At 39.8% G+C, this 15,605-nt stretch overlaps 1 protein-coding gene across 8 annotated transcripts in view; it reads left to right on the top strand.

Annotated features, from left to right (window-relative positions):
- The window catches only part of Zcchc2 (zinc finger CCHC-type containing 2), a 63,031-nt gene that overhangs the window by 311 nt on the left and 47,115 nt on the right, over positions 1–15,605 (top strand). For all 8 annotated transcript variants that reach the window (XM_023723140.1, XM_023723136.1, XM_023723138.1 and 5 more), the window contains exons 1-3: positions 1–747; positions 11,294–11,405; positions 14,585–14,661. The exon at positions 1–747 is cut by the window's left edge and continues 311 nt beyond it. In XM_023723140.1, coding sequence (XP_023578908.1) covers positions 1–747; positions 11,294–11,405; positions 14,585–14,661 — 936 coding nt within the window. The remainder of the gene's footprint in view (positions 748–11,293; positions 11,406–14,584; positions 14,662–15,605) is intronic.

Below are 15,605 nucleotides of genomic sequence, written 5' to 3'. Positions count from 1 at the left end.
CCGCCGCCGCTCCGGGGGCTTGGGCCGCCTGTTGCTGGCGGGGCGGCGGCGGGGGCGGGAATGCCGGGTGGCGGCGGGGGTCCCGCGGCGACGCTGCGCGAGCAGGAACGAGTATACGAGTGGTTTGGGCTGGTGCTGGGCTCGGCGCAGCGCCTGGAGTTCATGTGCGGGCTGCTGGACCTGTGCAATCCGCTGGAGCTGCGCTTCCTTGGCTCGTGCCTGGAGGACCTGGCGCGCAAGGACTACCACTACCTGCGCGACTCGGAGGCCAAGGCCAACGGTCTCTCGGACCCGGGGCCGCTGGCTGACTTCCGCGAGCCCGCCGTGCGCTCGCGCCTCATCGTCTACCTGGCTCTGCTGGGCTCGGAGAATCGGGAGGCCGCTGGCCGCCTGCACCGCCTACTGCCCCAGGTGGACTCGGTGCTCAAGAGCCTGCGCGTGGCCCGGGCCGAGGGCTCGCGGGGCGGCGCGGAGGACGAGGCGGACGGCGACGGCGATAGGGACGCCGAGAGGGACGGTTCCGGCGCGGAAGGCGGCGGCCTCGAGCCGGGGGCAGGAGACGAGCTGGGCTCCAGGGCCCAGGAGGAGCTGCTGCTGCTCTTCACCATGGCTTCGCTGCACCCGGCGTTCTCCTTCCACCAGCGGGTGACCCTGAGGGAGCACCTGGAGAGGCTGCGCTCCGCGCTTCGCGGAGGCGCCGAGGACGCGGAGGTGGAGCCGTGTAACTTTCTCTGCTCCAGGGCCCAGGTACGCATGCGGCGCCTCCCGACCCTCGCGCCGTGGTCTCCGGTCGCCCCCCGACCTCGCCCAGCCCGGCGCAGGTGGTCGTGTCCCCAAGCCCGCTGCAGCTGGGGCGGGGGGGGGCGCGCTCCTTAACCGGTGCGCACCGCCACCCCCATCACAGAAGGCTCTAGAAGTCTCTTCCGTGGCCGAGTGGCCACGGCACACGCCGAGCTACGCGGACCCTGTTCCCGGGAGGGTCTCAGGACAGTTTTGGCCTTGAGGGTTGCTGTCCTCCCGGGGACCCTAAAAAGCAGGATGTTGGAGGAGTCTGGAGGTTTCTCGCAGGCTAGCCCTGAGCGGTGCCTTTCCTCTAGAAGTGTGTTCCTCCCCCCTCGGAGCCCTGCTGGATAGTGTGCTCCGGCCTGCTGCCAGTACTCTTGGCCTCCTGTCTGCCAGAGTTGAAAGGGGTCGGGTAGGTCTTTGGGTTCTACTTGGGGGAGAAAAACCTGGTAGGGAGATTGATTGAGATAAGTAGTAATGCAGACATCTGGGTAAAGAAGCACCTCTCTTAGGAAGGCTGGTTTTGTCTTTTATCTCTGGCATATCTAGCTTTATAATGTACTTGATTGATACCTATCGATTTGGGTCTGGGGATATCCCTTGGCCTTTCTTACAATCTTAATGTCAAAAAGAGTGACCAAAATGTAGTAGATAAGAATGGAGATGAACCACTTGTCACAAATAATAAATAGTGAAATGAAAACGATATAATTATGTAGGCCCAGTAAAGTCCTTGAGTAAAAAAGTGAAGAGTATTTTTTTCACTTAGAATAAAAACTGTATGTGTTTTTGTGATTTAGAGCTTTTTGAAAGGTATTGATTTGGATGTCATGCTTTCCAGTGTAAGTGGTGTGTAGGACACGCGGTAATGGAAAAAACGGGGGCAACCCCCCTCGCTTGAAAGTTAATTCAACGTACTTTCATATCCTAGAACTGAAATTAGAGGGAGATATTTGAAGGCTGGAAAGGTCTTAAAGTTGAATCCCTCATTTTCACTGAGTTATCTGTGAAGTGACTAATAGGTGTTTAAGGATAAATTTTATCAAATTCCGATGTAGTAATTATATCTATTACACAGCTTCTTAATGCGTAGTGTGAAATTTTACCATCTTCCAGTGCCTATTTACTACCAGTATGTGTAATGATGGCAAAAACCCATACATTCTTGTCATTATATGAAAAGATAACACCATTCGATACAAAGGTGCAAGCATGAACAATGCTTAGAATATTTTTTCATGTGTATATTTAAAATACTGAATTATACATCTAATGAAAAAGCCACAGTGAAACAGTTAATATTCTATTGATACTAACAAGGGTCCAAAACTGATGTTGGACTTTTAACTTTTAGTCTTTTTTTCCCTCTTTAAATTTTGCGTTAAATGTGAATAATGTAGAGCAATAGATTAAGGGAAGAGATATATGCAAACGAATGTATCTTCACTGCAGTGCGTGGCTGGGGGGAGTGGACCAGGCATGTTTGGCACCCTGCATTAATTTCAGTGCCTCATGACCTCTCAGGAAGTGCTCTGTACTGTGGCCATCAATTGGCGTGGGGAATCAATATCAATCAGGGTACTGGGTACTACAGGTGACACTGGGAGCAGCTTGTTTCTAGACGCTTTGTATTGTGCTCAACTTTTTTTTCTCTAGTTCAGGGTTTCCTTAAATAATTAATGTCTCAGCAAATTGTCACGACCCGCCTTCTCTGCATACAAGCGTGGCTTCCCAGGTCGTCCAGCTGTGGCTTGTCGTGGTCTTGAAGCCCTTTTAGCAGATCTGTTGCAGCTAGGCTGTGTCACTGGGTCGTCGCCAGTGAGGCATTTAAATCCCGACTCGCTGCAGTGCTGCCCAGCTGTGGGTTGCTCTGTCGACCTTGCGCCGCCAGTGCGTCCCAGGGAGGAAGGGTCCATGGCAGACTCGCCCGAGCCTCCCTGCTGTCGGTCCCGCAGCTGGCCTGCAGACTGCGTGCGGGCTGGGCAGAGGCTCCTCCCTCCCCCGCCCTGCAAGATGGCGGCCGCACGCCGCTCACGTGACGGGCGCGCAGCCCTCGGGCCGACGCGGTCTGACCCGGGCGTGGGGCGCTGCTGGGCCTTTGCAGGCTAACGTGGTGAGGCTGCAGTTAGAGGACCATGTGAAAACCACGGGGATCTCAAGTGCTAGGCCTTGACGGTAACCCTGGAGAAGGGAAAATTCGTGTGGTAACACTTTACTGACCCGGAAGTAACCTTGTGGTCACAAGTCTGCAGCTTGTAATTGCTTAGGAATCATGTGGGGTTTCCCCCATGTAAGTGAAGGTATTGTGTGCTCCAGCGCGAGTGTTTGCACCCATTAACAATGTATAGCACTGAAGCCCTGTGTAAGTAAAAGTACATTATCCCACAAGTGTTTCTAGCTCTCAAGATGTATCCACTACCTATGAAGCCACTCTTCTTGAAAATACATTTTTAATTTGCGGGTAGAACATGTGCTTTAATGCCAATTTTATATTTATAGTATGTTTGATTTTGACTAGGTCCAGCACAAAGTGTTATGCCATGGTTAAAAAGTTAGTTGAGGTGACCGCACTCCACCAATTATATGACCTGGCATATACCTAGTAGGTAACATTAGAAAAGCAAAAACACTCAACAAATGTGTTTTTGCCTTTGAAAGTATCATTTCGGGACGGCGAGATAGCTCAGCAGACTAAATGCCTGCTTAGGCAAGCGCAGGGACGGAGGTTTGATCCTGGGTACCGCATGCTGTGCCAGCCCCCTCCTCCAAGCTGAGCTAGCGACACAGTCCAGGTGTGATGTCTGAGGAGGCTGAAAGCAGGAGGATCACTACCAGTCCAAGATGCCTAGTGAGACCTGGTATCAAATACATGGAATTTTTTAAAAAGTGACATTTCTAGAGGATTTTTAATGATGTAATTTGGGGCTGGGGAGATAACTCAGTAGAATATATGCTAAGCACAGGGTCCTGAGTTCAATCCCTGGTACCACAAAAAAATTTTAGAAATGTAATTTTAAATTAAATATTACATTGATTACAACTTGAATGCTAACATTTCACTTTATGAGACATGTACATAAATTTCATTCTCTTAACTCTAAGTGGGCTGCCAGTAACTTCCAGAGAATTCAACAAATACGTTTATAAGTAGTACTGAAACTATTATTAATAGTGATACTGTGTTAGTTAGAGATGGCTTGTTTAGATAGTTCAACACACCTGCTTTTAAACATCTTTATGTCTTAGGAATTGTTTATTAGAATGAAAAAATATTGGAAGTATGTTAAGAGGAAAAAAAGTATGTTAAATATTTTTTTGTTATAGCTACCCAGTAAAAAGACAAACAGAGATAGGCAGATTTTTTGGATTTACATTTTTAAACACACTCTTAATCATTCACAAACAAGAGTATTCTTGTTCCCCAACCAACAGTATTGTACAAAAATGTAAGAAGCAAAATAGTCGATAATGTTGGTTTGACCCTTCTCTGATGATTGTGTTTTTTAGGATCCTGAAAGCTTGCTTGGTTGACTTGGCAAATACTGTTTTGAATAAAGGATGAAAACACAAAGCTTAAGTATAAAGATACACAATTTTGTGTCTTAATCTCATTTGAACTCACAAACCATATTTGAATTCAGTATCATCTAGACTCCCAGATGGCCACAAATGTTAGTGAAGTTAGTAAAAGACAGAAAAACATCAGGATCGTTATTTTTTCATACTATAGGTAAACTAGTCATGTTGTTATGATAGATCAAATATTCTCACTCATTTTTGCCATACGGATAGTATATTAGTAGTGCTGGTCCTGAAAAAGGAATGCAGATATTTTAAGAAAACTTGAATGTTTTTGTGTCAAATAAAATCCAAGGGAGGGGCCTAGTGAGTTAGCTCAGTTGTCTAAAGTGCATGTTTGGGCAAACTCAGTAAAGCACAGGGGACCATGGTTCAATCCCCAGCACCACATGCCGCACCAGACCTGCCTTTAAGGCAGCCTGAGCCAGCCAAAAAAAGAATCCTTCTAAAAATCCAAGAGAGACCAGTTTCTTAAAATAAGAGGTTCCAGTTTTTTTGTCATTGGGCACTAAAAAGATGCTTTTTAAAAATTACTTTGAAAAAGAATAGTTCTAATGGTCATGGGTAACATAATTTTTAATTTGGTGTCCAATTTTAGAATATTTGATAAGATGAATGATGGTATTGGAGCAATGAGCCTTTCCTAAGCTTTTCCTCATTTAAAAAGTGGAGATATTAGTCCTTGTAAGTATTTGGAATGCAAGGATAGAGTGAATAAGTACTCTTACAATAATATCTGTCATATAGTTTTCATTAAACATTAGAAATTTTAGATAGCTTTGCATGGAAGGTGGTAGAAGAGTGGGTATAACCTCTCACAGACTGAGAGTAGGGAGCTGGGATAGCCATATCTTTCTTTTATTGGAAATTTTAGTTTAGTTGGTTTGCAATAAAGAATAAAAGCAGTAGGTGAGTTATAATAGACTTTGAGAGGAGGCTTCTTAGAATGTTAGTTAAGTAGTGGTTATTTTAGTAGCAAGTAATCACTGGTATTTGGTGTTCTTCCCCAGGTACATTGTTTTCTGTACTGTAGTGTTTTTACTGTTTAGGAGTATTCAGAGATCTCATGCCATGGACCTGTGGGGTAGGGGGACCAAGTTGTTTCCTTCAAGTAACTAAGCTATGTCTGTATGGTAGGTAGATGTAATTTATATATGTGTGTATTTTTCTTTTTCTTCTTCTTCATTTGATTTTCTTTGTGGGAAAGGATGAGTGCAGTGTGTTGAAGAAGCTGTGAAAAGGCCCTGTAGAGTGATATCCACATTTAGTGCAGTACTTCTTGGAGGTTTAAATTGTAGTTCTGCTGCTAGCTAGCTCTGTAATGTTTAACCAGACCACTTAAATCTCTGACTTTGAGTTTTACTTATAAGGAAGGGGTAGTAACTTCCTTTTGAGAACCAGGTAGTCAAATTAATAAGGTTGCAAAATACTGTAATTCACACTGTCTTCAACTCTTACTTTTCAGAATAGTGCTTGGCAAAGTTTTTTTATTTTTTTATTTTTATGTATTTGGTACAGGGTCTCACTAGGCAACTCAGACTCATAGTGATCCTCCTGTTTTCAGCCTCCCCAGCACTAGAATTGCAGGCATACAGCACTCTCCTGGTCTATGTGGTGGCCTAGCTCCCCCAGGGGGCAGGACTGGCTCAGCATGTGGTGCTAGGGATCAAACCTGAGTCCCTATGCTTGCCTAAGCAGATGCTTAGTCTGCTGAGTTATCTAGGTGGCCCTTCAGTAAAGTTTTCTTTTCCACTAATCCGCTGAGCTATTTGGCCGACCCAGTTTAAGTTTTTTGCTTATGTTTCTACTGAACCATAGTCAACATGGTGGAGTATTTTATACAATTTGTGCATATTTAAGGAACTTATTTTTTATCGTGAAAGTTGACTTTTTTTTTTTTTTTTTTGGTACCGGGGATTGAACTCAGGACCTTACACTTGCCATGCAAGCTCTTATTCTACTGAGCTGTCTCCCTGGCCCAAGTTGGCTAATTTTTTAGCTAATTGTCTTTCCTTAAGAAATACTGTGCCTGTGCTTTTCTTTTCTTTTTTTTAGAAAAGTAAGCAAAAAGGCTTATACTCTCAGACCACGCTGGGCTTTGGTGGTACTGGTTTTTTTTTTTTTTTTTTGGTTATAGAGGACTAGTGTAACAGTCCTCCATAGTGTACTTCTTTTACTTGCAGAGAATTCTTTATCACAAAAGCTGCCTTTACCCAGTAACTTTTTTTGGTTCCTAAGTAAACAGCTGATGTAGAGGGGAAGTGCCTTAGTGGGTGTTTATGTTACAGGTGGTAGAGTGCTAGGCCATTGGTAGTTATCCTATTTCCTTCTGTTCCTATGCTCCAGGGAATATTTGACTTTTAATTCTTTCCTGCAAGCCTTGGTTCATTAAAAGTGTTTGATGTTCTTCCAAGAAGTAGTTTTATATAAGGTCGGTTTTAGGTTTTGAAAAGGTCACTTTCTGAGTTTGACTGGCTAGTGTAATACTCATCTAGTTTATGTAACTGTTGTGAATATGAATCTGATGAAAATTCTAAGTAAACATGAGTGAGATAATTGTGTTATTCAGTGATTAGTACAATTTGGTTGTGATAAATAAACAGGAAGAGAGACATATGAAGAGACAATGGAGGTTGGGTTGCAGATAGCCATGAAGTTCGAATTAAGGGAATAGGTTTTCCACAGGTTGCATAGGAGCCAGTGAAAACATTTTGTATATGCATTCCTATGATATCTATCTCCCTAAAGGTCAGCTGTCACTTTAAACTTAATCTGTAGAAAAAGAGCTCATCATTCATTGTCTAAAAAATCTTACAGGCTCTCAAGTTCTCTCAGTGCTAACATTGTACTACAGTCACCCTAATTGCTTGATTACCTTAATGCTCTCACCTCCTCCTTGATTCTGACCTTCCCTCATCCTTGCTGGCACTGTTCTCTTCTAAGACTTTATCATGATATCCTGAAATGTTTAAAAGGAGTATATGCAAAACCAGGTGAAAAGTTTGATACTAAATTGTATGTGCATATTTCTGGTTGCTTTGTCCATAGTTTTTGGAAAGTTGATCACTTAAAGTGAGACTGAAGTAACTTTTTTAGAACTTTTTTTTTCTTTCTTTCTTTTTTTTGTGCAGGGTCTCACTATGCAGCTCAGACTTATAGTGATCCTCCTGATTTCTGCCTTCCTAGTGCTGGGGTTACAGGCATGCACCACCATGCCTGGACTCCATTGTTGGCTCAGCACACCTGGGGGCGGGGCCGGCATGGCATGCAGTGCTAGGGATCAAACCCTGGCCCCAGTGCTTACCTAAGCAAAGCGCTGAGTCCACTGAGGTTTATCACCAGCCCTTAGACCGTTTTAATTTTACTAATCATTTCTACCTACCATTTTTAAAGATTCTTGATAAGTTTATTATTTTTGAGACACTTAAGTTTTCTTAATTTTGTATATTTATAATTAGACAAGTTACAAATACTTTGTTTGAAAATGTTAATGTCATCTTTTCTGTGATTGCTGTAATCACTTTCATTTATGAACAAACAACAGTGACAGAATTGCTTTGAAAATAAATTGTTGCTTTAGAGAAAAATGTTGTGACAGTGTAGATTTGAAAGTAGTTTTCAGTGGATCATGATACAATAGTTGACACTTTCAAAATCAGACTGTATTCCCTCAGTTAAGTTTTTGTCTGGGTTGCATAGATTGCTATAAACTGGCAGTGATGCTTTTGATAGGATGAAAAGGCCAGAAGTCACAAATTCGGGTTGTTTATATACTTGACTGTCTGGGGCCTCCAGTGTCTGACCTTCAGTGGGTAATTGGCTTGAGAAATGATGGGAGTCCATGTGGAGTATTTCTTTACTTGTGGTTAGAAAGTTAAAAATTTACTTTGGTTACTAAAGTGTGGTTACTGAAGTGAGCATGCTCAGATGTACATGTTGTGAACTTCTTGTTTTCTTATTGGAGATCCTCACATGATTATTTTTAATTAATTTTTTAAATTGTCCTATATGGAACAGTATGGTCATGTGTGGACCAAATTCTGTAGTGTTTGGGAGCATTTTCTTAGAAGCCACTCACATTCAAAGAGGTTGCCTGATGAAACTGAATTGAGTAGCTTTGTTGCCTTGGGAAAATGGTTTGCTAAGTTGTAATACAGTGTTTCCCAACACTAAACAATTTATATCTCACTTAACTGCTACAGGTCCCTTGTAAACTCTGTGCTTAAATTAGTACATGTTGCAGGAACCTTTCTGCGGTGAGGGGAAAACCGTGTCTTGGCTGCAGGAACTAAAAGACCTGGCAGTGCCTGGGGTGTTCAACTTGCTTCCTACCAAGGACCCCCCTTGGCTTCTGCTCTCTGTCATACAGGGCATAGTTGTGAAGGTGAAGGCACTTAGCACATATGAACTAGAGAGGAGATACACATTTCCCTAGGTGCTCTTGTTTGTGGGTGTCTTTTTTGCCTCTTCATTCAAAAGCATTCTAGTGTAGGGATTCAAAAATTGCTTACCCAGGGACTTAGCAAGACCTAGGTTTGCCTTGCTCATTCTTTTCCCTTTGTGGAAGAAGAGTTCTTGGGTAAAAGAAAGGTTTTTCCTTTGTATCAAGAGCACAAGAGAGGAATGCAGATGCTGCTGCTAAAGGGGCATTGATATGTACTAGGAAGCCTTTGACGCTGCCTTTTGAGTACTGTACCTTTCCTGTTGTGTCGCCTTGTATGGACTCTGTTCTTCACCAGTTCCTCTGATGACTAACAGATGGTGCTATTTAGGTGAAAGTAGCAGAGGCATAGAATCTCACAGGAAAAACATCAAGGCCAATCCTTGGGCAAAAACTGCTGCTTGCTAGTCATTTGCTATGTCACTGAGTTATATCCCTGGCCCCAGCTTTTATTTCTGATTTTCTTTTTAGATATTCATCCTGATGCTTACAAAGTGTTATCTTATATGGCTTTGATTTGTATTCTCTAATGAAAGCTATTGTTTTCATTCATTTATATTTGGAGGTGTGTTCGTTTAAATTTATGAACATAGTGCCCTGCCAGCCCCTCCCCAGGGTGCGCTGAGCCCATGACTGAGTCCAGGCATGGTGGCACATCCCTGTAATCCCAGTGCTGGGGAGGCTGAAAACAGGAGGATCACTATGAGTCTGAGCTGTGTAGTGAGACCCTGCACAAAATGCAAATAATAATAATAATAAAATAAATTTATGAACATGTGAGAAATGTAGAAACATACTGTTTGCTTGAAATGCCTGTTCTCTTCAGTAAGCTTCTGGTTAACAAAACTATGAGAAAAATTGGCTTTATTTTTCCTTCTTTCACTTCTTTCCTTCATTCCTGGTCTCCTTTCCTTCTTCCCTTCTAAAGCTTTACATGTACAAAATAGGCATTTGACACTGACCTTCACCTGCAGTCCTGTATGTCTCCTGATTTTTTAAAAGTATTTACAGCAGTGTTGACTTTTTAGAAGCAGAATCTCTTCAGACAATTTGATCTTACTGCTCTGTAATGAAAGATTATATAGTCTGTGTTAGGATATATGTATTTTTTTTCAAAGTTTTATTGATAAACAGATAGTATATGTATGTTTGTTGATAAAATAATTCATGATCACATTTTAAAAGTCAGTAATACCGAAGGTTGGTAAATGCCATTAAGCTAAACATTTTAGAAGTTGAGTGTTAATGAAAGAGGTCTGTGTGCTCTTCCTTAAATGGTTCTTTGTGGACAATCTCTATATTTTTGCGTTTGAAGGACAGACTGCAATGTAAGGCTGAAGCTTAGTTCTCAAGAGTATCTAATATGGTGCCTTATTCCCACAAGTAGAACTGTCAACTAGAAGACCACACTCATCAGACCACGATATATGATTGGGACAACAGTAAAATATTTTAAATGGAGATTTTAGGGGAAGTTTAAGGTGTTTTATTCACTTCATTTCCTTGCATAGTTTGTTTTTTTTTAAAAAATCAATGTACATTATTTACTGCAGATTTATAGAACTGTAATTGGTTCTGGAAACTGAGGCAATTTTGATATGAGTGATATTTTAAAGTATGAGCAAGAAGAGGCAAAGGATAGGATGTGACTTATGATAGGGGACTGATAAAGTTACTTTTTTTGCTTATATAGCAATATGCACATGTTGGTGCTTTAATTATGGCAAGTTATAAGATTTGCATGTTCTTTATTCCAAAGAACTGATCTTCTAGGTAAAAATTGTAGTTCACTAATGATTGCTTGAGAAAATTCAAGTACATATTGAGTAGAACACTAATTGCTGTTAGATGATTTAACTGTTATAGTAAACTCACTGTCCTTTATATACTGTTATTTGGAAAGATTAGGCATGTATTGATAATTTTTTAAAAAACTTTTAACAAACATCTCTAGAGTGTCATTAAAAACAGTTAATGAAGATAGCAGTATACAATAATAATTGTAACTGTCCTACTAACCTGTTTTGAAACTCTCATTGCTATTTCTGATTAAAATTAATAAAGTAAAAAAGTAAAAAACAAGCAGTTAATAAAAATTCTTATAATTAATGTAAATATTATAGATGCTATTACTTTTGAAGTATTAGCAAAAAATAAACTATTTTATTATATATTTTGTTTTGATTCTAGTACACTGTGATATAGAATTGACATCACCAGCACCTCTGAATAGCAATGAATAGTGTATTATGTTCCAAGACAGCTGGGAAAGTAATTAACAGGGTGTATTAGTAAATGTAGATAAACATTTGATACATCTCTTTTTACTTGTAGTTCTGATTCTTTATGCCTTTCTGTCCTTAATATCTAGTCACTTATTTGATCTCTAAAAATTGCTGTTAAAAGGATTGTTAAAACTGTAAGACTTTTATTTTTTGAGATTTGTTACTCTGTGATACAGATTAACATATCCCCCTCTTCCTCCTTCAGAACAACTCTGCTCGTGGTGATTTCATGCAAAGTAATGAGACTAATTTAATAGAACAAGCCCCGATACCTCAGGATGGACCTGTTGTGGTACCACATAGAGCTCAACGAGAAGGTATGGTCCCTGTATTATAACCTAAAGCAGGGTACTCTTTATACAGGTTAGCTCTGCATTCTCTTTTTTGGAGTGGAGTAATCCTGCTGATACATGGTTTTCCTCAAACTCCTCCTGGTTCTGCTTTTTACATTCTGGGCACCTCTCTGCTTTACAGCCTTGGTTTGTTGTAGCCTGCACTTCTCCATTTTGTCTTATAGTTGGTTGTTTTTTAATTTACCTTAAACATATTCATATGCTTCCAGAAAGCAAAGACTATTCTGTTCCCAAAGAATTTCATTAGCGCCTTATATATAGAATATTCTCAGTGTCTGCCAAAAAAATAAATTTTACAGAGTTCACCATACATTACCATTACAGTAGGGCTATAACTTATCTTCACCACAAGTGGCTAGTGGTATGTGCATGACTGTTAGTTGGCTTTTTATTAATTTGATTAGTAGAAAGACAGATAAGGGAATTAGAGAAAGAGATTAAGATCCATTTGTACCACCAGTGGTATAAGCTGCCTATTGGGATGGCCATGCATGTAACACTGGTTGTTTAAGCCAGCCAGTACTGTGTAATGGGGGTTGGATGGGAGAATTAAAGTACATTGTCATCTAAAAAAATAATGAGTTCAGATCTTCTCTTCATATCTGGGGAGTCTATTAGCTTGTACTAGGTGGATTTGTTTGGTTTTGTTTTTTTGTTTTGTTTTGTTTTGTTTTGTTTTGTTTTGTTTTGAGACAGGGTCTTGCTATATAGTTCAAACTGGCCTTGAACTCACTATGTAGCCCAGGCTGGCCTCAAACTCATGGTAATCCTCCTACCTCAGCCAACCAAGTGCTAGGATTGCAGGTGTGTGTCACCATGCCCAACTCTGGGAGAAATACTGAAACTGAAAATGTTGGCTGCCATCAAGGCTCTAAAAGAGCCCAAGGAAACAATAAACATCGTAATCAGGCATAACAACTCTGCATTTATGTTACTATGTGTCCTTTTAGTCCCATCACTAGCCCTTTTGTGTAATACATTTTTCCTGGGTCAGAATATTTAATTAGAAAAAAATCACTTACATAATTACCTGTTCAAGATGATCACAGTATTCTTATCTCTTCTACTAGACTACCTTATTTATAGATCTCAGCTGAACTCATTGAATATATAAGTAACTAATGAAAATCTTTTTGTTTCATTAAAAATATAAAAAGCATAAAGGCTATCAAAATGCTGCCAATTAACTGTAAGGTAGTGTTATAGATGATTATTCTTGAATTGCTACCTTAAAAAAAAATGTGTGTGTGTATGTGTGTGTGTGTATTACCTGACTTTTTAACTTGTGTTATGGCCCTCTCATTGGCCATCCTTGCCATATACCAGTGGTGGCGAACCTATGGCGTGCACGCTGCAGCAGACTGTTTACATCATTGAAAGTTTTGCCTTCACTGCCATTTGCCCTCGTGTTGTATCTTACCTTAATTTTGATCGATAACAGCAAATGTAACTTGAAATCCAGGCTGCTATAGTTATGCTCCCATGTAATGTAATGTCATCATGACATTTTCTGCTAAGCTACACTGGGACCTGACCCCCTCAAAAAGAAAAAAAAGACCCAAAGTCCTCCATCTTTGACTCCAGTGATTTATAGAGGTAGAGTTTCTTTATTTCTGAATGTAGATTAATTCTGGATATTTTTTTCTTTAATGGCATTATTCTTTAAGTTACTATAACAGTTTTTCAAAACAACAGACATGGCCAGCCCTATTTTGGCATTTGTAATATTGCTCAGGCCCAGGCATTCACACACTTTTCACTTGGCTTTTGAGATTTTTTTTCTTTCTTTCTTTTTTTTTTTTTTTTTTAATTTGCGGAACCAGGGATTGAACTCAGGCACTTGTACTTGCCAGGAAAGCACTTATTCCACTGAGCTGTCTCCCCAGCCCCGAGATTTTTTTCTCTCCATCTTCAACATTCCTGGCCCACAAAAGGGAGACTAACCCCCCAAACAGCTTACAAGCACTATATTTTTTGAAAATTGGCACAAGCACTAGTAATGATCTTTCCTGTTTATTAAGAATGCCTGCTTCCTTGCATATTTCTGAATTTTATGCCTTTTCATGACCTTTCAAGAATCATTTCCTCTTTATTCTTTGTCACTTTGTACATGTATTCTTCATCTACTTTAACTTATCCCTCTAAAACAGAACTGAATTCTTTTTCTTCCTCATCTCTTGCTCCCCTGATTCCAAAAAAACCCTACTCTGCTGTGTTGCATGACTTTCCTAGCCTCATCTTTGTGGTCTTTACTCATTGTCAGCCTTTGATGTTACCTCTTTCATTATAAAGTATTATTTCTTCTGTTGATAGTCTGAGTAGCAGTCTGTTTTCAAGTCCTTGTGTTATATTCAGTAGATTGGCTCTTTTTGAATAGACTTCCATTTTATTTCCTAAGGTGATTTTTTTTCACCAAAGGAAGTATAAAACAAATAGTTACATTTGTACATTTGTTTCCCTCATGAATAAACTGGTCAGTTGAATTCAGATTAACTTTTTAACTTTAGCATTATATATGTCCACTGTTACATCTTTGTAATTATGAAGAATTTTGCTACAGTGAACTTTCATTATAATGTTTGTATTATTTATCCTTGTGTGATGTAAAGGATCACATTTGCAAAAAATTTTAATTTCTAGGTAGAAATTTTTGTCAGTTTGTTGTGTAAAAAAGTAGTTATAAAAATAGATGTTTCCTAGTTTACACCTATGGTGTATAAACGATGATATTTGTTGATCTTAAAAGTGCTATATTTGATGATCTGAGTAACAGTTTTCAAGATTACAGTGGAGAAAATATCTTCAGCTAGCTCTTATTTGTCCTTTTCTATCTCTAGTGTTAGCAGAGTACTTGACTCTACCTGGGCACTTGGCATGTCATATATATATATATATATATATATATATATATACACATACAGAAAAAAATTACTTTATGGATGTTTGACATATTGTTATGTTTCCATTTTATTTAATGATTTAAGGCCAGTAGTAAAGATAAATAGCTTCATTACTAAGCATTTGTTAAATTTTAAGTTACTTTGGGTAACTAAATTGTATATCTCAGCTCTGAACCGTAAGTCATCATGTTTGTGTTTTTTTTTTTTTTTTTTTTTTTTTTTTTTTTTTTTTTTTTCTTTCAGCTGTACACATTGAGAAGATAATGTTGAAAGGAGTCCAGAAAAAAAGGGCTGACAAATATTGGGAGTACACTTTCAAAGTAAGCTTTTCTCACCACAAAAGATAATCTCACATGTCTTGTTAAATGATTTTTAGAGGAACTTAATGTCAGGCAGGTTTGCTAACTTAAACAACAAAGTACTTATATAGTTTTTAATTAATGGAATGTGCTGTGTTCATTGGATGATTTGCCAAGTTTTTTTAAAAAAGCTGCATCACTATATAATTACTCTTGACAATTGTATTGTAAAGAAATGATAGCCTGAGATTTAAGGAGACAATTAAAAGTAGTAGCAAACATTTTCATCAGTGTTTTTAAAATCAAGACCACAAGCCTGTTTTTCCTGGCATTTTTTTCCCTGGCATTTTTCTCTTTTTCTCTTTTCTCAGTGTTTTTAGTCCCTCCTTTGTTGCTTGAACTTTTTACCTGTGATTTTTCTGTTACCTGTTCTTAAGTCAGCTGTCTCATTAACCATGAAGCCTAACTCTGTTTCTCTTACTGCCAGAATAAGGTTTTCCAGGACGCATTTGCACCTGTTAGCTATAACACGGATTCCTTATCCACAGCTTCCTGATTCTTCCCTATTAGGGTTTCACTGTGTGTCCTTCCTCCTTAGGTTGGATTACAGGTGAGCCCACAAGAATGAAGCCATGTTTCTGGGCTGCTTTGCATCAGTTCCTCACAAGCAGTATTTGCCAAATGTTAGCTGTACCTTCTCCTGGAGTGACTTCTAGGCCTTTAATAGAATGTTTCCGCCTTCATCTGAGGTCTTCTGTATACATTATACTTCCATAGATCCTTCCAGTAGATTAATACCATGTAGGGAGCAGGAGTCTTCATCTTTTGCCATCCCAACCTGTTTGATATATTTGTTGAATGAATTTCAAAGCCCTGGCTTCTACTTTGAGGGAAGAATATTCTCTATTTTAGATTTTTCAGTCCTAATCTCTAAGTATCTCATTTATGGCCTGTTCTAGCCTACC

This window comes from Octodon degus, unplaced genomic scaffold, assembly GCF_000260255.1.
Source record: "Octodon degus isolate 3935 unplaced genomic scaffold, OctDeg1.0 scaffold00097, whole genome shotgun sequence".
Classification (NCBI taxonomy): Eukaryota; Metazoa; Chordata; class Mammalia; order Rodentia; family Octodontidae; genus Octodon; species Octodon degus.
Note: the sequence above shows the minus strand (reverse complement) of the source record. Positions and strands in the feature narration are given on the sequence as shown.